Below are 23056 nucleotides of genomic sequence, written 5' to 3' on the forward strand. Positions count from 1 at the left end.
TTCCAATATAATTCCTATCACAAAAATTTCAACATCCAAGAAAAAGAATTATAATTGTGGGAAACATGAAAGAAATTGCCCACGAGCCATGAAATCAGCTACAAAGACAGTTCTGCCTGATCCACAGCAATCTGTGTTTACGTGTGCGTCATGATAGAAAATAAAAACCACAAGGCGTGACGCAGTGGAGAGACCCATCACCGATTCATTTATGTGATCTGCCTCGTTGTTGAAAACAGTGTGAAGGCTTGGAGGGAAGATAAACTCATTCTCTATGGAAAAGTATCTTCCCCTCAATTTTTGCCAAGAAAAGCCCAAATTAGAGCACATAAATTTGTAATTGGCTCCTTCTGTGGCTGGACGTTCGTGTTGCCAAGCTGGGGGCCCCCAAACTGCCTCGGCTGCTTCCTCTTCTGGTAAAAGGAGGTCAGCAGAACCCCTTGGAATGATGCCCCCCAAAATCGTTGGATATTGCTAATGTCTTTCATTGGTGACATTGCAGCATTCACTTTAAGAGACGGATATTATCATATCTTAAAATTGCAAGAGTAACAAATGCTTACATATAGTACCCAAGCAATAAAATAACCCTATGAAGTAGAAAGTGTAAAATCTTATGAGCTTACTCTCTGGAAATGATACCACCGTGTATGCACGTGTGTGCATGCATACGTCACATATTTTACGTATATATGCATATGTGTATATATGTGTGTATATATTTAGACATATTTAGATATACATGTAGAAAAATCTGTAGATATAGATATTTTACCATAAAGGGATCAAATTATACATAGTGCTCTACAACTGCTTTTTTTCTCACTCAGAAATATGGATTTTTTTCATATCACACATATCATGTACTTTGTTCTTTTTAAATTGGTTTGTTGTTTTCCTTTTATCTGTATGGATTTTTCTTTTTTAATTTCAAAAGCAATGCATGCTTGTTTTACTCTGTTCTGCAAAGAAAGCAGCAAACACCCCTCCCCACTTTGTTCTTCTGAGTGGCCCCTCAGGATTTCATGGAATGAAATATCTAACCTTGTCTAACTCTTCCCTCAACGGATTTGCATTGTTTCCCATCATTTTCGCCATCACAAATAATGCTGCGGTATGCAATCTCACCCAAGTGCTTTGGGCCGCAGTGCAAGAGTATCTTTGGGTAAATTCCTAGAAGTGGAATTAAGCTCAAGTTTCCTTCCTTCTGGTCTATTCTCCAGCTACTTTTGTTGGATTTTTTTTTTTTTTTTTAATTTCAAAAGCAATGCATGCTTGTTTTATTCTGTTTTGCAAAGAAAGCAGCAAGATGCCTTATTGTCCAAAATGGAAAAGAACCAAGTTGGGTAATGTTCCAGATAATTATGTAATTCTCAGCACACTATCTCTATAAAGTCTTCCTGAATCCCAGAGACTCATACTTCTCTTTGTCAAACTTTGGTTTTTGCGCCTCTGACTTGTGTTTCATGACCTTCGAGAGTTTTAACGCCCACTTGGTTTGTCTCCCGCCTTGTGTAGTTATGTACTGCACTGACCCCGGAGAAGTGGATCACTCAACCCGCCTGATCTCAGACCCTGTTTTGCTGGTGGGCACCACCATCCAATACACCTGCAACCCCGGGTTTGTGCTCGAAGGCAGTTCTCTGCTGACCTGCTACAGCCGCGAAACAGGCACTCCCATCTGGACGTCCCGGCTGCCCCACTGCGTCTGTGAGTCTCGCTTATTAACTGGGGCCCCAAGTTGGGAGCCTCTTTCTCATAAGGGAGAGCTGGCCTGGGAGAAGCACGCCACCCTTCGGGAGCTTTTATTATTATTACCCTGCACAACGATAGCTAACACTCACCGAGGGCATTTGTACAATTACATTTATGGGATCTATATCAGGCATTGCACTAAGTCCTTTACCAAATTTTCCTCTTTACTTCCTCAAGTTGCCCTGTGAGAATGGTGTTATTGTCTCCATTTTTTAGATGTAGAAGTTAAGGTTCAGAGAAGTTAAATCACTGCCCCACATCACACAGCTGGTTAATAATGGAGCCGCCCAGCAGCCAAAATGTAGAAGGCACCCAAGTGTCCATCCTTGGATGAATGGATAAACAAAATGTGGTCTATCCATACAGTGGAATGTTATTCGACCATAAAAATGAATGAAGTTCTGATACATGCGACCACATAGAACAATCTTGAAATCATTATGTTAAGTGAAATAAGCTAGACAGAGAAGGACAAATATATGATTCCACTTGAATGAAATATCTAGAATAGGCATATTCTTAGAGACAGAAAGTAGAGTAGAGGTGTCCAGAGGCTGGGGATGGGGGGAATGGGGAGTTATTACTTAATGGGGACAGAGTTTCTGTTCAGCGTGATGAAACATTTTGGAAAAAGATAGTGGTGATAGGTGCACAACCTGGAGAGTGTAATTAATGACACTAAATCGAACACTTATAAATGGTTAAGACGGCAAATTTTCTGTTATGTGTATATTTTGCCACAATAATTTTCTTAAGAGTGGCTGGGCAGCTTGGGGAATGGAGCCCAGATCCAAGCCCAGACCTTCCTGACCCTTTAACTGCCTCAAAACTGAGCAGAGCACAGGGTATAAACGTGGTGGGAATAGGTTTTCTGGCCTCGTTTACCTGGAGCCACCAAAGGAAATGTTCAGTTAAAAAACACTTTGGGTTTCCTTAACATAGAAATTCAAAATTGCTTCCAAGATCACTCAGAAAATGGAGGTGTTAGTGCTCTCACCAGACAGAGAGGTCTAGAGCAGAGACCCGGGAGGCTTCAGACTTGGCTGCACATCAGAATCACCTGGGACAGGGGGTGGCACCACCCCTGCAGATTCTGGTGTAACTAATCTGGTGTGCAGCCTGGGCACTGGGATTTTTAAGAGATCCCCAAGTTATCACATGTGCTCCCCAGGTTATCTTATGTGTGTCCAAGAGACCCATTGCTCAAAGAGAGTACAAAGATATACGGGAGAAACAAAGCTTCACAGAGTATTTATTGGGGATCAGAAACTGTTGACGGCAGGAATATGTTAGATGAGAGTGTTAGAAATTCATTCAGCCAGCTCCAACTCCAGAAGTTGCACTAGCCTTTAATAGTGCTTGTAAACCAAAAGTTTAACTGTAGGCCCAAAAAACACATTTTTCTAGAAGCCCAGTAAGTTTATTGCACATTCACTTACATCAAATACGATTAACACTGAACACAATGCATGGAGTTTGCTCTCTCTTACACTAATTACATTTTTTGACTTCTCATACCTGTCAAAAACAGGTTTTAGAAACCTTGATGACTATACAAGCCAACACCCTTGTAATTTAGATGGGCAAAGCAGTCACTGTAGTAAAACAGTTGGAAAGCAAAGAAGTCCTTTTCCTTTTCTGTTGAATAAGCTGGCATTTATTGAGCACTTACTGTGTGGCCAGACACTTGCAATCACGTCACAAACAAGAATTCGTTTCATCCAGGCAGGAAAATAAAATGGGAAAGCCTGTCATTTCTGCTAGAAAATACAGCACAGCTAAGTTCAAATTTACAGGGACCTTCCATTCTGCTTTATTTGTGAGTCACCCAAGGCCTGGATTCCATTTGCTAGTTCATAAATTCAGCCCACACGCCCAAATAAAGAAAACCTCTAGATCCACATCACTTGCTTCATAGATTTCCATTAATTAAAAGCTGATTCCTTTATTAAAAGAAGATTTATTTTTCTGACTTCCTATTTCCTCTTTTGAAAATGGGAGATTTAAGTATTCTGTTTCATATTCCCAAGCTGAAGGGAATCTTGTAGATAGAACTGAAGGATAGCTTAGAGATAGAACACAACAGCCCCATTTCACAGATCACCATAGATAACGCTGGCTACGACCTCTTGAGTGTGTAAGGCGTGTTGCTAAGAACATTATATGTATTTGTGAAGGTATATATGTGTGTGGCTACACACATCACACACACACACATGCACACAGGAAACAGGCTCAGAGGGAAATACAATCTAAGGTCAAAACACTTCTTCATGGACAGAGCTAGGATTCCAACTCAGGGCTCCATCTCTCGTGCAGTGCTCCCCCTTCCCGCCGTGCGCCCTCCATTCTCTCACCCCGATTGGCAGGGTTCAAACGCACACAGGCACCACCCCATGGAATTTTAGTGCGTGGCCCTAATCCCTGAACCACAACCACTTCTCCCCAGCCCCCAGAAGCTCTGGGCCACGTTCACGCCAGTTGCTTTGGTTTCCTTCTAGCGGCTATATGAGTGATCAACAAGCGGCTTGAGTCAGTCAAGCTGCAGAGACCCAGAGATGAAAAGCTAAAAATAAAAGCTCATTGAAAATCCCAAAAGGTGGAGGTATCATTAAAAACAAGAAGGCACTTCACTAATGAGGCCCGGCCTCCGAAGACCCTCCGAGCTGCGGCGTCTGCTGGTTTTCTGAGAAGCGGGCCACCCCGCCCTCCTGCCTTTGGGGCTGCCTCTCCCTGAAATCTCAGCGTCGGGGACTGCAGTGCTGAGTGCAGATGGCTTCCCTGACACCCGTGCTAATGAGTTCACAAGCCAACCAGGGTGTCAGGAGGAGCCTGGAGAGGCAGCCAGCCTGTGGTTCCGGCACCCTTTACCGGCAGGCGAGGAGAGAGCACGGGGCAAGAGGATGTCAAGTTCCAGCAACGGGGATCAAAAGAGGGTCTCCAGGAGCAAGACAGGGAGCACAGTCAGGGTCCCATGGGTATCTTTAAGCATGAGGTTGTTGGACATAAAACAACTTTAAAATGTTCCATCTACTGAGTAGAGAGAACATCTCCGACTTGGTGAGCCCCTTTGGGGTGCCAAGCGTTTCCCTAACAAGGTTGCATTAAAGCCTCTGTAGCACGTGGAATCGTGTCCCCCAAAAAGATGTGTTGAAGTCCTGACCCCAAGTACCTGTGAATGTGGCCATATTTGGAAATAGGGTCATTGTAGATGTAGTTGAATTAAGATGAGATCGTAGTCGTTCCGGTTTGCTAAAGCTGCCATTTTGCAAAACACCAGAAATGGATTGGCTTTTATAAAGGGGGTTTATTTGGTTACTAAGTTACAGTCTTAAGGCCATAAAGTGTCCAAGGTAAGGCTTCAACAATCATGTACCTTTAGTGGAGAAAGGCCATTGGCATCCAGAAAACCTGTTAGCTGGGAAGGCACATGGCTGGCATCTGCTTGCTCCCAGGTTGTGTTTCAAATGGCATTCTCCAAAATGTCGGTGTCAGCTTTCAACGGCCGTCTTCATTATGCTTCTCTAAGCTGCTCTGAGTTCCTTCTGTTTGTCAGCTCTTTTATATGACTCCAGTGATTTAATTCAGACCCACCCTGAATGAGTGGGGTAACACCTCCATGTAAGTTATCCAATCAAAATCTTACCCACAGTTGATTGAGTCTCATCTCCATGGAAACAATCAATCAATAGGTTCCAACCTAATCAACACAAATACATCTGCCCCCAAAAGATTGCATCAAAGAACATGGCATTTGGGGGGACATAATACATCCAAACCGGCACAATAGTGGATTAGGGTGGCCCCAAACCCAATGTCTGTATCCTTATAAGAAGAGAAGAGACACAATCAGACCCAGAGGGGAAGGTCATACAAAGACGGAGGTAGAGATGAGAGTGAAGTGGCCACAAGCTGAGGACACCTGGCACCACTGGAAGCTGGAAGAGGCAAGAAAGGATCCTTCCCTAAACCTTAAGAGGGAGCATGGCCCTGCCAACACCTTGATTTTGGATGTCTGGCCTCCAGAACTGTGAGAGTATGAGTTTCTGCTGTTTTAAGCCACCAAGTTTGAAGTAATGTGTTACAGCCACCACAGGAAACTAATACACCCTCGGACACTGCATGGGTGGTCATGTGTCTGAGTAAAGGTAGGCAGAGGAGGCCCAGAGACAGGGAGTAGCTTTCCTGAAGTCACACAGCTGGGAAGAGGCAAAACCAGGATTCCAATCTAAGCCTGATTGACCCCACCTCACCCCTCTGCAGTCCCAGGTTCTGGGTGAAGTTATGATGCTTTCCTGTTGACAAGGACCTTCCACCAAGCTCATGAAGCAGATGGGGCAAATTGTTTTCTGCAGCCTCTATTCATAGCTGCTTTCCCCCAAGGCCATAGTTTGGTTCAGCTAGGACTCAAAGCCATGTCTTTTCACTCCTAATTTTTTTACCCCAGGGCATTTCAAGGAAAGACAGGTGCAGCAAAGGTAGAGGAAAGATCTAGAATTTGCAGACACTGGGTGACCTTGGGCAAGTATCTTGCCCTCTCTGGGCCTCAGAGCCCCTAACTGTGAAAAGGGACTAACTTAACACTCCAGGGTTCCCTACCAGGCAGGGTTCTTGGGAGAAACTAATTCATTCATTCTACAAATGCCTTCTATATGCAGATACATGCTAGACCAGAAGTTCCCAAACTTTCTCAACTCATGGAACGTTTAGTGTCTCAGGGAGTCTTTTTTCATGGCTCCCATAAGCCAAAATTCCCAACAGTCCCATTTATTAAGTAGTTAGATCCAAACAACTTAAGTAATTATATCCTTGCAACTTAGTACCCATTGACAAAATAATGCACATAAATTAAAAGAAAAAAATTTGGTTTCATCCTTAAGCAGCCAGTTACTACTAAAGGCATATGTGTGACTGTTGGACACCAAAAAACTTCTCAAACAGTGAGATCAGGTGGGATTCTGCCACCCTGGTTTCCTGGTCCACATTGATTTTGTCACAGCTCTTGCTTTTAAGCACACCAACCACTGAAAACCGAGCTGTGCAAAGATGTGACATCACAGAAAAGAATTGCCTTGAGCTAGTAGTTCACACAGGACTGACAGATGTCCCTGTGTTTCCTCAAAATTTTAAAATATCCCACAGCATTCCTATGAGTTCACAGTCATGCCCCAGAGTGCCTTGATAAACATTTGAGAACCTTAATGCGAGGCCATAAGTGGGCCAAAAACAATGTTTATATATTGTTTGTATGGCAATGTATAAACAGACACAGTACACATTCTCATGGAGTCTGGGGTCTATCGGGGATGGGAGAGGAGACACAGAGCTATGAAGGAAAGAATTAATTTTGAACATCACCTCCTCCAGGAAGTCCTCCCTGACTCCCTGGGCTGGGCTGTATTTCTCTCCTCTGAGCTCCCATGGCACCTTCGGTTCTATCTATCAACAGCACTTACTGTAGCTTATTAAAATGATGTGTCTTTATGTTCACAGAATCAAATAAGTAAGTCTCCTGCCAAGATTGCATCCATTCGATCCTTTTATCCCCCCTGGCTGGGTCAGCTCAACAAATGCAATATTTGTTACTATTACAGTCACTGTTGGCAACACTGATACGGTCTTTACTATACCTTGTGGCTTTCTTGTACCTTTCCATCTTTGATGGAGCATATAGGAGATGAGTCCTGAGGTTCTCCGCTACAAGACACAAACCACACCAAAAGTGATGAGGAGCTGACAAAATCCAGCGAGGGTTTTATGGGCGGCTCTCCAGGGAGGCGCTTAGCTGGCTAAGAGACAGTGATTCCCCAGAGGTCCTGGCCCTTCCCCGCCCTGCCCCTGGAGCTCCTCGGATATGATGGGGCACATGGAGATTTCCCGGTCTGCTCAAAGCCCACAAATGTGTGTGTGCCAGACTGTGGCCGTAGGAAAAGCCTCCATTTTTGAGCTGTGCCCAGTGGCCTCGCCTCCACCAGCCTGCCTGGTTCTAGCTGGGCGCCTGTCTGCATCTAGAAATTTCTGTGGCTGAGAAAGCAACGTCTCAGAGAAAGTCATGATAACCCAGGGGATAGGGGCACATAAAGGGCCCTGCATTATAGCCAGACTACTCAATTCATGGATCTGGGTTTGTGCGCCAGCTCTGCACCTGCCGGCTGTGTGACTTTGGAAAGCGGCTTCTCATCAAAGCAACCAGAAAAATGGTCATATCAATCGTAACTATAGAAGCTCATTAGCAGTGTGTCTGGCATGTAGTATGTGCTCAATTAGCATTTGCAGCAATAACTAGGGAATCTGAATTTGATCACTGAGCATAATTTTCCTAATTAAAGAGGTGGGGGGGACTCAAAAATAGAAGTGAGTCGCTTTATGGTTATGTGTGTAAGACCATCAGTCTGAGTGATGCACTCCTGGAGGAAAAGGGATGGGCATCACGTCAATTGCACCCAGAATTCTTTAAAACCTTAGACCAGTGGTCCTCAAGTGGGGGAACTTTGTCCCCAGGGGACATGTGGCAATGTCTGGGGACATTTTTGGGTGTCCCAATGAGACAGGGGGAGGGGGGAGCTGTGCACTGGCATCTAGTGGGTAGAGGCCAAGGATGCCACTGAATATCCTGCTATGCACAAGATGACCCCACAGCAGAGAAGCTCTGGCCCGAAATGTCCATAGTGGTGAGGTTGGGAGACCCTGCCTTAGACGATCTTACTTGAAAATACGGTTGTATCCTCAGTGTGTCATTGCCCAGTCATGTGTCCACTGATCAGGTGGTTAAGGATGGGGTCTTGGTCCAGTCCATTTGCTTAACAGGCAGGGAATATCAAGTCCAGAGACATAAAGTGATTTGCCCAAGGTCACACAGCAGGTCTCCAGATTCAAATTCAAGTCACTTTCCATGACTTCTGTGCCTCGTTTGCCTCAGATATAAGATGGGATGATGATGATAAAATCTGTTTTGGGGGATTGTTGTGATAATTACATGAGTTAATAGATATGAAATTCTTAAAATAGTGCATGGGACATAGGGTACGCCCGGTAAATATTGACTATTCTGGTCATTCTTCTTACTACCTTTCAGGATTTGGGGAAGGTTAGAAACAATATATGCAAATCATCTGGTCCAGCATAGGTGCTCAGATATCTTTTGAAATGAATTCATTAAATAATGAATTAATTTCTTAACCACGCTAAGACACCAAACCAACAATTCTGAGCCCTAGCTGAATTTTCGAATCCTCTGGGGAGATTTAAAATGAATACTCTGGGTGGCTAATTAAATTTAAATAGCTGATAGGGTTAGAGAGCCAGGGCACTGGATAAACCAGTGTGATTCTAACGTATAGCCAGGGTGACAACAGCTGGAGACCCCTCTCCCTCACCTCTTCCTAAACCTGTCAATATCCTCCTTTACCTCCAGGTCTTAAGAATTTATCCTTTGCCCACTCCATGTCTCCCCAGGGCCAGGACATTTCTTGGAACAGGATTGGCACCCAGAAAATATTTATGTAAAACATGAACAAATTGTTAAATTACATGAGGGCAGGGGCTATGTTTATCTTACCCATCATTGTATTCTCCAGGGCCAAGGACAGCTCCTGGCACGTAGAAGGTGCTCAGGAAATATTTGTTGTATTAATCTGTTCATTCATGAAAGAAAATTCCAGGAAAAGGTTTTGGGGAAATCTTTCTGGGTTGCTGTTGCCACCTGCTGGTCACTTTGGTGCACTGCAGGTAATACCCTTGCAACTTGAGTTCCCTTAAGGGTCTCTCCCCAACCACCAGCATGGACGAGAGGGAGTATCCCCTGCCCCAAGTGGAAAGAGGGAGCAGCAGCAATCAGATCAGCATTTCACCAGAGCCTGGGTTTCCAGGCGGCATGTCCTCTGGAAACCTTCTCTGACCTTTCCCACCCATGACTGGGTCAGGTGAGATTTCCCCACTGTGCTGCCCCCATTGTGGCTGGCTGTTAGCGCACAGGGTGGTGATTACTGAGAGCTGTTCTCTTTCCCTCACCAAACTGACTTTGGGGAGTCTAGAAGCCACGTTTCTCCTGTTCAGCACTCTGTACCCAGCTTCCAGCCCAGACCTGCCATATAGGAGATGCAGAGTAAACGTCCACTGGACTCAAAAGAGCCAGAGAGCAAATTCTGGACACCAGGAGTTCATAAACTGTAAAGTGCAGTGCACTGGGCTGCATTTCCTAAGGAGCATTATATGCACTGATGGTACCAACATGGTTTTAGACAGTGCCCACATGGACCAGAAAAGATAAAACTGACATTTGAAACCTGTGGTCATGGGATTATTATTAGTTAAGTGAGGCTGAATTATATAGTACCATTGGTAAGAAAATATGACAAAAATGGCAAAGGTCATAAAAATAACGAAACCATAATGGGAGCCTGTTATATGCTGGTCACCTTACGTGCATGAGCTCATATAATCCTCAAAACGATCTTAGAGGTCATCCCATTTTACAGGTGAGAAAACTGAAGCTAGGAGATGTACAAGTGGGATCTGAGTCCTTGGCAGTTCTAGGACACACAAGCCTAAGCACGTCTACTCTGCAACCTTCCTTCTATTGAATTGTTATAAGGTTTTGAAACCTCTTACATCATTACTTGTATACCTACTGTGTGCTGGGCCCTGTTCTGGCTGCAGATGATAAACCAGTGAGTAAGAGCCAAACCTAGCTCAGGGCCAGACAGATCCTAGGTAGGAGTTGTGGTCAACTGGGAAACACGTTCCTGGTCAAAGGGGAACTCAAGTCCAGCCAGACATTGCCGTGTGACTATAGGGGCCAGAAATCTACATTATTTCATGGAATATCCTGATTTGTGAAAGCTCAGTAACTAGATTTTAATTTATATTGCATGAGCTAAATAGAGGCTGTGGGTAGGTCAAATTGAAAATGAGGTCCCAGCTGGGGCTTCTAAGATTCTGCATGCTTGCCTATGTGCTGGCACATAATAGGTGCTCAGTAAACATTTGTTGAATGAATGAATGCTTCCTGTGACCCAGGCTTTGGGATTCCTGGCATAAACATAACCCAAGCTCCCTATCTGGGAGAGCTGTGCAGAAGCAAACAGTGACGTAACGGGGTCTGAGGTTATGAAGGAGGTCTGTGCACATTAGAGAAGAGGGCTGTAAGGTCAGGAGGGTCCACGCTGTTTGGGAAAGACCTGGATTGTTCTGGGGAGTCTCAAGATTTGTCCTGCAAAATAAGATGCCCCTCTATGTTAGTTATCTATTGCTGCATAATAAATTACCTCTTAGAAGCTGAAAACAACACACATTTATTATCTCACAGTTTCTGTGGTCCTGGAGTCTGCACACAGCTTAACTGGGTACCCTGGTTCGAGGTCTCCCAAGATGTCTTCTGAGGCTGGGGTCTCATCTAAAGTTTCGAGTGGGGAAGGACCCGCTTCCATGCCCCTGTGGTTGTTGACAGCATATTCAGTGCTTTGCAGGTTGCCAGCCAGAGGTGACCCTCGGGTCTTTGCCACATGAGCCTGTCCTTCAGACAGCTGACAAAATGACAACAAGGGAGAGAGGCTGCCAAAAAGATGGAAATTACAATCTTATGTAACATAACCCAAGAAGTGATAGCCCATCACTCTATTGGTTAGAAGCAAGGTATCGGTCCTGCCCATACTCAAAAACCATGCCTACAAGGAGGAGGGGAGCATTAAGGGCCATTTTAGAGTTTCTCCAGCATCACCACCCAACTCCACCATTCACAGGAGGAAAAGGGAAAAGCAGGACAAAGAACCCCACGGGTGAAATAGTGTGAGCCGTCTGGCAAAATGCAACTAGCTCACTACAGGGTAAGGAATGGTCAGAGAAGGAGGCGGGAACCAGGCAAGACAGGGCCTCAAAAGCCACAGATGGAGAAACTGCCTCCCCTCCCAGTTCACCAAAATCATCAGGTAAGTTGGAAACAGCCCACCTGCTCCATGTTCTGAACTGAGAAGCTGCAGAATTTCATAGAAGATGACGAGCTGAGGAATTACACTAGTGAGTTGCAAAAAATCACTCAAACATTATAGGGATACTTTGGGTAAAAGAAACGGCATCTCATCTTGTTGGAGAGTTTCACTAATTGAGTAACAGAAGCTATCGAGGGAAGCGTTTTCCATCTTTTTTTCTCTGAAACACTGATGGCAGGTACAGGGTTTGATGTTTGAGGAGTTGGATCTTCTTAAGTAAAAGCAAGGTCAAGAAGGGGGAAGCAAAATGAAACGAAATAAAGTTTCAGTGGCTGAGAGATTCCAAATGGAGTCGAGAGGTTGCTCTGGAGGTCATTCTTATACACTATATAGATAACACTTTTAGGTTTTAGTGTATTGGAATAGCTAGAAGTAAATACCTGAAACTATCAAACTCCAACCCAGTAGCCTGGACTCTTGATGACAATTGTATAGCAATGTAGCTTACAAGGGGTGACAGTGTGATTGTGAAAACCTTGTGGCTCACACTCCCTTTATCTAGTGTATGGATGGATGGGTGGGAAAATGGGGACAAAAACTAAATGAAAAATAGGGTGGGATGATTTGAGTGTTCTTTTTACTTTTATTTTTTGTTCTTATTCTGATTCTTTCTGGTGTAAGGAAAGTGTTCAAAAATAGATTGGGGTGATGAGCGCAAAACTATATGATGCTACTGTGAACAGTTGATGTGTACACCGTGGATGATTGTACGGTATGTGAATATATTGCAAGAAAACTGAATTTGATTTAAAAAAAAAAGCAAGGTCAAGAAGGAAAGGATAGATCATTTTAAGAGCTGTCGTCCTGTGTGCAAGGTGGTGGGTGCTGGCTGTCCATTCCCAGGAGGCGCTGGAAGGGAACAGGGTCAGGTGGTGGGCCTGGCATGTGTTAAACCTGCAAAGTCAGCTCTCCAGTAAGTCTTAGCCTACCAGGGACTTAGTGTCTGCAGCTGGGGAGAGCAGTCACCAGGTGGCAGTGTGGACTTACTAACTGGGGTCATTTATGGGACACCTTCTGGATCCCACCCCATGAGCTTCAAGCTTGCCTTAGTGGGCTCATCTCCAGTGAGGGAAAGAGGTATTAAATAATTAAATATAATGTGTGCAGCACTGGGGTTGAGGAAGAACTGAAAAGACTGGTGACCCAGTTGGGGGTGAGGAGTATCAGGGAAGGCTTCCTGGAGGAGGAGGAAGAGAACTGAAGCCTGAGTATTGAAAGACAAATAAGACCTAGACAGGTTGGGTGGGCAGGTGAGGTGTATAAAGGTGAGGAGAGAAGAATATTTCATAATTTAACACCACCACCACCTTTTACTGAACCTGTATGTGCCAAGAGCATGCTAATTTTATATCCATTATCTTATTTAATCCTCCAGATCTCCATGATGTAGGTACTACTAGTATTCCCATTTTACCGATGAGAAAACTGAAGCTCAGAGAGGTTGTGTCACTTGCTGGAGGCCACACAGCTGATAAGTAGCAGAACCCTGGTTTTACCCCCAAACACTAGTCTCCACAGCCCAATTCATGCTACCCATGCCCAGGTGTAACCCATTCCCAGAAGTGGGAGAGAACAAGGTGAGTTTGAGGAAGGGGAAACCATTCACTATGAGGTGCAAAAAGCGAGAGAGGATGCTGGAGAGACTGGCCAAAGCCAGATGGCACGAGCATTGGGGTGTCACCGTAGCGACTCTCAGGGATCTGAGAAGCAGCACCCAAGGATCAGTATCATCTTATCGCAGCTCCTTTTGGCTTTCATTCCAGCGGAGGAGTCCCTGGCATGTGACAACCCAGGGTTGCCTGAAAACGGGTACCAAATCCTGTACAAGCGACTGTACCTGCCTGGGGAGTCTCTCACCTTCATGTGCTACGAAGGCTTCGAGCTCATGGGAGAAGTAACCATTCGGTGCATCCTGGGGCAGCCATCCCACTGGAACGGGCCGCTGCCCGTTTGCAAAGGTAAAGAAACCTCCTGGCCACTCAGGGACCGGGGGCTGGGAGATCTCAGGATTGGCTTATGGGGATTCCGAACGTGCTCGAAAAAGCTGGGCTGACCACATTTTGTTAAATCTAAGATGCCACCGTTATTTTTATGCACCACTGCAGAAGAAAAAAAAAATGCTGCAATTAAACTGATAAGCTTTCTCATTGTTTACCATTTTGATTTACTTACTACAAAGAGTTCTGTCACACACAGATTTTTTATCATACGTCACTCTTAAGAAAACAGTAAAAGGAAAACATAAACAAAATTAATTGGTTCCAGAAAAACAATAACTGGTCCCATTATCCCTTAAATTTCCCCACCTTTAGAATCTGACACTTTTGAATTCTTTTTTGACTCAGAGTCTTCAGTGTCCTATTTTTCCACTCAGTTGCCCCTGTGGCAATCACAGCATCAGCGAAGCAGAATTCCCTGAGATAATCCACAAAAGATCTAAGTCTGGGATGCTGAACTTTTGCAGTATCCCAGAGGCAGGGCCCAAAAAGTGTGGAGCCAGAGAGGAGCCTGAGGTGAAAATTTTAAGGAGAAGCTCTTAGATATTTCTTAAATTAAGGTGTGCCTCCTTAAATTTTGCCCCCGATACTTCTTCATTGCCCTAGCTGGTCCTGAGAACCACCTTGCTTTTGACTTCTTCTTTGACATTATGTCTTAAATACTCTCCACCTCCTGCATCCCCTTCTCGAAACCACTTGGTTCCCAAGGGTTGAGAGTTGACCACTGCTGTGGGGTGTTCTCACAAGGCACCTGCACCCATTCTGCCGATGTAGATGTTCCCACTCTCCGTGTCTGTGCACGGGGATTCGTGAGCGCCCCCCTAGTGGCGGTGAATATAACAACCATTGATTTGAGACTCCCATCTCAGAGCTGATAAAAAGGGAGAAACTGTGCATCCTAGAATCAATGAAATAGTCATCATTGAAATTAGGTTGTGACATGCCAAGTGTGATTTGGATCCGTTTATCTGGGTCTTTGAGGTATACAGTTCATTAACACATCCTAAATGTGTTCAATACATTAGGCCAATGGATCTTAGCCTTTGGGGGAGTTGTATACCGCATCGAGAATCAGACAAAAAGCTCTAAACTCTCTCTCCAGGACAAGGGTGGGGGGGAAGCACGCAGTTTTACATTTCTGCTTTAGATCTCTGCATTTCCATAACTTCAGTGGATCCGCAAATGCCTTATTGGTAAATCCCAGTGTTAAGGCTTAAAAATACTTTCCCCACCCTGCAATTGCACAGGTATTCAAATTCTAGCACATAATGTTCATAGCAGCATTACTCACGATAGCCAAAAGGTGGAAACAACCCAAACTGATGTATGTATACACTAAACGCAGTATTTCCAAACAATGGGAGGTTATTCGGACATAAAAATGAATGAAGTTCTGATAAGTGCTACAACATGGATGAACGTTGAAGACATTATGCTGGGTGAAATAAGCCAGATACAAAAGGTCACATATTGTACAACTCCATATATATGAAATATCCAGAATAGGTAAATCCAGACAGAAAGGAGATAATTGGTTGCCAGGGGCTTGCGAAAGGGAAGAATGGGGTACAGGTTTTCTTCTAGGATGACGGACGACAATGTTTTGGAACTAGGTAAAGGTGATTGTTGCACAACATTTTGAATGTACTAAATGCCAGTGAATTTTTCCTTTAAAATGGTGAATTTTATATTATGTGAATTTTACCTCAGTAAAAAAAGATACTTTCCCCAAATCACTTCATTCGAGCTTCCTGACCACACTCTAAGAATGATCAGCCAGCTACCTATCTACAGATGTGGAACGAGAGATTCAGAGAAGTCAAGTGACTTTCCCAAAGCCACACAGCTGGTCAGAGAAAATGCTAGGACTTGAACCCACGTTTGACTTCCACAGCTTGCTGCCCATTGGGTGAACTTCAGGACTGTTCGGGGCTGTTAAAAACGCCCCCAACCAACCCATCACTCCAGCATCAGAATCATCTGGGGTGTTTATTATAGATATATTGCTGCATCTACCCCAGAGTTACTAAATCAGAGTCGCTGTTGGGCAGAGCCCTGGAATAAGCATTTTTAACAAGCTCTTGGTCGTGCAAATGCACGTTAAATTTGTGCACCACTTAAGGCAGTGGTTTCCAGATGTGGGGTACCTGTTGTAAATAGATTCCTGGTCCCCTTCCCTGGAGATTCTGATTCACTGGGTTGAGGGCAGGACCCAGGAAACCTGTTTAACTAGTTACTAACCACTGGTGGTTCTTATATCTGGCATGTGTGGGAAACCCTAAGGAATACGCTTCATTCACCTGTCATCAAGCAGGCAATTGTCCTATGAATAACAAGCAGTTCTTAATAAATGGACAAGAGGTCCTTTTGAAGAGGTGAGGAAAGTAAGAAAGCAGCGATGCCATCTAAGCAGCCCTTGAAACCCCAGCGTGTGAATAGCTTCCCCTGCCTCCCCTTTCTTCCACCGGTGTGGTAGCATTTCTAGCAGGAAAGTCACCTGAGTGGCTTTTGCACTTTCCTCCTCTTTCCATTTCCACTCATGAGATCCCCCAACTCTGTGAGGAAATGATCAATCACCCCTCTTCAAAAGAAATGTGGGGGGTTATGGCTTTGTGGTCTGGAGTTGGGGCTCAGGGGCCCCGGGCTCCGGGCTGACGTGGCCTCACCCACTTTTCCTCTCTGACTGGAGTCTCCCTTTTTGAGAAATCACTGGGTTAGTTCCGATCAGTGTTTCTAAAGAGGAAGTCAGTGTACCCAACGGCTGCATCAGGATTACTGGGGAGTTTATGAGACCAGCAGGGCCTAGGAATCTGCATCACGACATGCACCCCAGGGGGCCGCTGACCACACTCTGAGACACGCAAAGCCCAGTGCTCCCCTTCAGGTCTAAGATTCCGTGAAAGTTCATGGACGCCCAGCCCCTGCCCCAAGGTCCAACTCATGTCTAGAGTGGGAAACGTGTCTCCGTGTTCCCATTTTCCTGATGCCAAAGCCCCAGAAGTATCTATATTTATTTGTTTATTTACTTACTTATTAGTTTATTTGGCTTTTCAACTGGTTTTGCTGTCATTGCATGGTCCTCTGTCAGAGAGTGAATTTGACCAAGACACTAAATTAGGAAGGCTTGGGTTTAGGTAAAATGCAAATATAGCTCGAGGTTGATAGCCATCACCCTCCCACCTCCTAGAGATGCAAATCTTTTCATCTAAGCCTCCTGGCTGGCACTTTGCATCTTCGGAAGAAGCACCCATCCTGCTTGCTGAACTTTTGTGCTCAGTTAGCATGATGACTGTGATGCCAGAGCATGGCAATGCCAACCCCCATCATTTCAAACTTCCAAAGACGTTTTTGCAGGGGATACAAGTGAATGAAAATAGTTTTCACAAGGAATACAAATTCTAGTTTTAAAAAAAAGAATATAGATAAAATTGAAATGAGAAAGGTTCACAGAAATGTGTATTTCAAAGCAGGAAAGCTGTTTAGTTTCACCTCTGGCTGGATTTTGTATAAAAGTCTTGAGTCTCACCATTCATCAGTGCTTTGTTCTACATAAAAACAATGAAACTACCATAACCATGTAGATAAGGGCAGAGGCTAGAGAAAGTCGAAAAGTCCTGGGTTAAATCCTGCCTCCAACACTTAGAAGCTGTGTGATCTCAGACAAGTCACTCCACTCTTCTGAACCTCTTTTTGCTCATCCATAAAATGAGGTTAAAATGGTAGCTACTTAACAGCATTGGGAGAGTTAAATGAGCAAATAAATTTCTTGGTACAGTATCTGACACATGATGAATGTTAGTAAATATTAGCTATTGTTGTTACTGTTTTTTATGTATCTCATTTTTAGGTACTCAGGAAGGGGATCTATTCAGGCATTTCCATTGATGATAGCAGCCTGAGATAAATAAAAACATAACCCTAGCTTCAGAAAAGCATGGAATGGGCCTTTGGCTCTTACTTCTTTCGGTTTCATTTCATGCAAGCAGAGTGAATTCATTTTACATTGACCAATGCTTCCTGATTTCTCTTTCAGTTAATCAAGACAGCTTTGAACATGCTTTGGAAGGTGAGTTCCATAATGAAAAACAAATCCAATAAATCAAGCTAATAGTAGAACACACGGGAAGACAGTTGGATAGCTTTATCCAACTGTTTAAAAAATTAAAAAAAAAAAAAAAACTGCCTTCACCCTGCTGAAAGTCATTTCAAAACAAATGGTATTATAAAGAAAAATTAAGGAGATTTTCAATTTAGGATGAATTTACCTGAAAATTCTGTACTTGGCAATGAGGTAAGAAAATCTGCTAATCCGTATGTCTACAAAGGGCATAACCCGGTTGTAAAATTTTTTAAACCACGTGGTGTGATTTTGGGGAAAGAAATCTAGTGAGGCTCGGTCTTCCATGCTGAGCATCTCAGTGGTTTGGGAGGGAAAATCTGTCCTGGGGATGCTCAATGGTCTGTTTCCCCTTGGTCTTTTCTTCTCCAACACACCCATCCTTGCTCCCTGCCCCTTGGTTTATGTTCTCCTTTTATTAGGAATTCCCAAGGGAAATTTATTAATGTGCAAAATGCTAAAAGTTATCCATAATTTTGTTTCTGTTTTTCCACTTGACGGGGGCAGGGGGGTGGGGGGTGGTCCTTCCCTTTCCAACTCCTCTCATATATAAAAACATTCTGCATTCTGTGTAACTTCCATTAAATTTGGTATAAAACACTCACCTGGGCTCTGGAGTCAAGAAAGTAAAAAAAAAAAAAATCCCTTTCAATCAATTAAGCAGTTTTTATTATTATTTATGGAGCCATCTTTAGCTATCTGACAATAATTAGTTTGCTCGGAATCTGGGGCTGTGTGAATTACATTTTATTAGTCACTGTTCTGCATTTGTTCCTGATTCCTCAAGCCACGGCTTAAATATAGGTGTGGGGGAGAAGCCTGTATTAGTCACTCCATTTGGGAAATAGAGGGCATTGTGTGGAGTTATTCTCTATTCAGGCCATCCCTCTTCTGCCTTTTGCCATCCAATGAACCATGAGAACATCTCAAAGGTCTGGGGTTGCTTGAAAATTATGAGCACATTTTGTGCTCATGCATTTATCGTGGGTGTTAGGATTGATTTTTTCAGACCCTGTGGAGTGGTGGTTAATGGATGATAGATTGGCATACAGCCAAGCTCTTTTAGTTGTGGCCATAAGAATGGCAAAGGAAATCTGGAGGTTAAGTTCTGGAAGACGCTTGTGGTCTCTCTTCAAGCCATCCTGGAACACCACCACTGCCCCCCACAGCAGCTCTCAGAGTTCTTGCAATTGCCACAAACATTGAGAGAGAGTGGGACCTCCAGGTGAGACTCGGGGCAGCTATGTGAGAACGTGCAGTGGTGGTCTCTGAGAACTGCAGTTGAGACCCACGGTTGGGCTGTCGCTGGGGATGTGATAGCTGCCCAGAGCCCCTTCCTGGAGATTCTGGTTGAGTAACCCTGGGAGGGGCCCACGAGCCTTGAAGCAACAAATTCCCACCCTCCCCAGGTGAGCAGGCAGGTGTGGGGCACCTGCTTAGAAACCCTACAGCGTGGCCCCAGCACCATCCAACTCTCCGACACACACCTGCCCATACTTGCCCACCATGCCGGCATCTCAGTTCCACACCCATTCCTCCTCTCCTGTCCCCCCAGAATGGCAAATAAAGTGTCCGGCAATCCTGCCTTCCCAGTTACTATATTTGGAATTTTCTCCAAGACTGGCCTTGAATTTGATTTTAATATTTCAACTGTATTTAAAAAAAAAATAGGTGTAGTATGATCAGTGTGAAAATGGGGTGATTCTCGGTAGCCCTATGTCCACCCCACCCAAGGCTGGGTCTGGGCTCCGTTGCGAAGGTTTCCAAGGACCTGACCAGTATAGTTTCCTCTGGTCTCTGCCTCTTCTCCACTCTGGAGATGGTCGTTCAATGCCTAAGACTCTGTAATGTCAGCTCTCTGCGTGGGGTCAGAATTGGAAGCAGTGCCAGGTGCCCCCCGTGAGCCAGGTACCTGCGTGGTTGAGTGTGGGAGAAATGAGGGTCTCACTGGCTGGTGTGTTCAGTAGCAGAAGCGGCAGCGGAGACGTCCCTGGAAGGGGGAAGCATGGCACTGGCTGTCTTCATCCCTGTCCTCATCATCTCCTTACTCCTGGGAGGAGCCTACATTTACATCACCAGGTAGGGGCATCGGGGCGCTGGGGTGGGGGCTGCCACCTATGCAGCCACCCCTGTGCTGGGGGACTGGGCGTTTCACCTCTCGGAGCTTCACGGTGTCCGTTTTAGCTTGGGGATAGGGCATGGGTTTGATGGCAGGATGGTGTGATTCCGTTCAACTCAGTGAGAAAAATATTTATACCCAGCCCCTAATGAGCCTCCATGGTGAGAGGGCTGAGGATGCAATGATGGACAAGACCGACCGTGTCCCTGACCTCAAGGAGCTTACAGTTTAGTGGGGGAGATGTTGCCCACTGCCATGCCCACCGATTCATCCATTCCACTATTCACTTGCTCATGCATTCATTTATTCAACATGAATTTTTTTTAAAAAATTCAGTTTTATTGACATACAGTCACATACCATACAATCATCCAAAGTATACAATCAGTTGTTCACAGTACCATCATATAGTTGTGCATTCATCACCCCAATCTATTTTTTGAACATTTTCCTTGTACCAGAAAAAGTGAAAATAAGAATAAAAAAATAAAAGTAAAAAAGAACACCCAAATCATCCCCCCCTCCCACCCTATCTTTCATTTAGCTTTTGTCCCCATTTTTCTACTCATCCATCCGTATACTGGATAAAGGGAGTGTGATCCACAAGGTTTTCACAATCACACTGTCACCCCTTGTAAGCTGCACTGCTGTACAATCATCTTCAAGAGTCAAGGCTACTGGGTTGCAGTTTGATAGTTTCAGGTACTTATTTCTAGCTATTCCAATGCATTAAAACCTAAAAAGTGTTATTTATATAGTGTGTAAGAATGTCCACCAGAGTGACCTCTCGACTCCATTTGGAATCTCTCAGCCACTGAAACTTTATTTTGTTTCATTTCACACCCCCCTTTTCCAACAAGAATTTTTAAACAATCAAATATGGATCCAATGTCCCAGGTGTTGAGGGTCATAGATCTTGCATTTAATGAGGAACGGAGATATTAAACCGTGCCTAGGATAGTCACCGATTCATTCAAATGTACAGTTTTTGAACACTTGCCGGGTACTTTTCTGAGGTCTGGGGGCATCACTGAAAAAACAGAGGGAAGTTGCAATAACTTCTGATACCAACTTTAATGCGATTCTGACACTAATACCCGAAGTGAAATCAGACTCTGCAAGTTAAGGGCACAGTTGCCACAAGACCACCCTGACTTCAGACACCGACCACAAGTTTGGGGGTTACCAGGCCACTCATGCTTCTGAACAACCAGCTAAAGCTTGCGGGGTTCCCAGCACCCCTCCAGGTTCAATAATTCACTAGAACGTCTCACAGAACTCAGGAGAGTGCTACATGTATTACGGTTTTATTATAGCAAAAAGGATACAGATCAGGACCAGCCAAAAAGAAGGGACCCGTAGGGCAAGATCTAGGAGGGTCTCAAACACAAAACATCTGCGTCCTCTCCATGGAGTCCTGAAGTAGCCCCTTCCTGGCATGTCCATTTGTATCACCAAGCAGGGAAGCTCCCGTGAGCTTCAGTCCGGAGTTATTATGGGGTTTCACTGCATAGGCATGGTTGATTGAATCGATGCCCATGTGGTCAAACTCAGTCTCCAGCCTGCCCTGAAGTAGGGCCAAAAGGATGTGGCTCAAAGCCCAAGCCTCTAGTCACAGGGTTGAGCTTCCTGCCCTGACCAGCCCCCACTGTTTAAGATCACCTGCTGGCTGCCCCACCCGCGTCATCTCCTTAACAAGAACTGTCAGGTGTGGTGGGAGGGGCACTCAGATCACAGGAAATTCCAGAGCTTTAGAGGGCTCTCCCAGGAACCAGGGACAAAGGTTAGCCAAATTCTTACACAACGGAAATCTCTGTCCTTATGGGGCTCTGTCCTCATGGGGCTCGGGTTCTAAGGCAGGAGGATAGAAAATAAGCAAAGTATAAGAAGATCGTGGAGTTTGTTAGAAGGTGATAAATGCAGGGAGAAACACAAAGCTGTGAAGGGACATAGAGAGCTCCGAGGCCGGGGTGGTAGTTGCATTTAAATGGGATAGGTAGAGGAGGCCCCACTATGAGATGATATTTGAGCAAAGGACTTCAAAGTGAAAAATCAGTAAACCATGCAGATACCTGGGAGAGGAGAGTTCCAGGCCACAGAGTAGCACATGCAAAGGCCCTGAGCCTGGGATGCTCCTAATATAAATTGTTCTGCCCTCATGGAGTGCATAGTCTAATGGGGGTGGGGTGGAGTGGGTCAGAACACAAATTATAACACAAGGAAAGGATAAACACAGTGAAATAGATAGGCTGTGGTGTGTAACAGAGAAACCACCTTTGAATAGGGCAATCACGGAGGACTACTCTGTGGAGGTGACACAGCATATAGTAGGTGCTCAGTAAATGCTCATTGTTGTTGAGGTTGCCCTTTGCATTAAAGAGGGACTCGAATCACCTTCTGGGTGGAATCAAATCACACCCCACCCCCTCCACAATAAGGGGAGGTACCAGGGCTTTGAGTATCACTCACTGGGTTAGAAGTTGAGAGCAATTGATTCTGGCTTCCACCGCACTCAGATTCTCACCTGCAACAGGCCGTTTCCACCCATCCTCATTGCCATTAGTGGAGTGGCAGAGTTCAGGAAGTGGCACAAACTGTTCCCCTTCAGTATTGTCAAGAATCTCCTAGGCAGGGAGGGGTGACATCCCTCTCCTTTCTGGTCTCTTTTCCAGATGTCGCTATTACTCCAATCTCCGCCTGCCCCTGATGTACTCCCACCCCTACAGCCAGATCACCGTGGAAACCGAGTTTGACAACCCCATCTACGAGACAGGGGTGAGTTGGTCTTTCCCCAGTGCCTGGCTCTTTGCCTGCCCCGAATAACCCACAATGAAACTGGAGGCTTAATTTCCTTTTGCTTAAGGCCAATGGGCCTACCTCCATCCCGCTATAGACCGTCAGAGAGAACTGCCGGGAGAACAATGCTCCCTTTGCAAGCGGTGACAGCTGCTGATGATCTTACAAGGCTGTTCACTTTTGATGGGACACACATGGAAAGAAGGGACTGCACCAAAAAGCCACAAAGAGATAGCTGAGAAGGGTCAGCGCCTGCCAGGGGCTGGGGGCACAGTGCCACATTCCC

At 44.9% G+C, this 23056-nt stretch overlaps 1 protein-coding gene across 3 annotated transcripts in view; it reads left to right on the top strand.

Annotated features, from left to right (window-relative positions):
* The window catches only part of LOC119519474 (seizure 6-like protein), a 194657-nt gene that overhangs the window by 165850 nt on the left and 5751 nt on the right, over positions 1-23056 (top strand). The window contains exons 12-16 of one of the 3 annotated variants that reach the window (XM_037817133.1): positions 1519-1710; positions 13505-13699; positions 17772-17804; positions 19820-19934; positions 22647-22749. In XM_037817133.1, coding sequence (XP_037673061.1) covers positions 1519-1710; positions 13505-13699; positions 17772-17804; positions 19820-19934; positions 22647-22749 — 638 coding nt within the window. The remainder of the gene's footprint in view (positions 1-1518; positions 1711-13504; positions 13700-17771; positions 17805-19819; positions 19935-22646; positions 22750-23056) is intronic. The other 2 variants (XM_037817135.1, XM_037817136.1) reach the window with 2 other exon arrangements.

This window comes from Choloepus didactylus, chromosome 23, assembly GCF_015220235.1.
Source record: "Choloepus didactylus isolate mChoDid1 chromosome 23, mChoDid1.pri, whole genome shotgun sequence".
Taxonomy (NCBI): domain Eukaryota; kingdom Metazoa; phylum Chordata; class Mammalia; order Pilosa; family Megalonychidae; genus Choloepus; species Choloepus didactylus.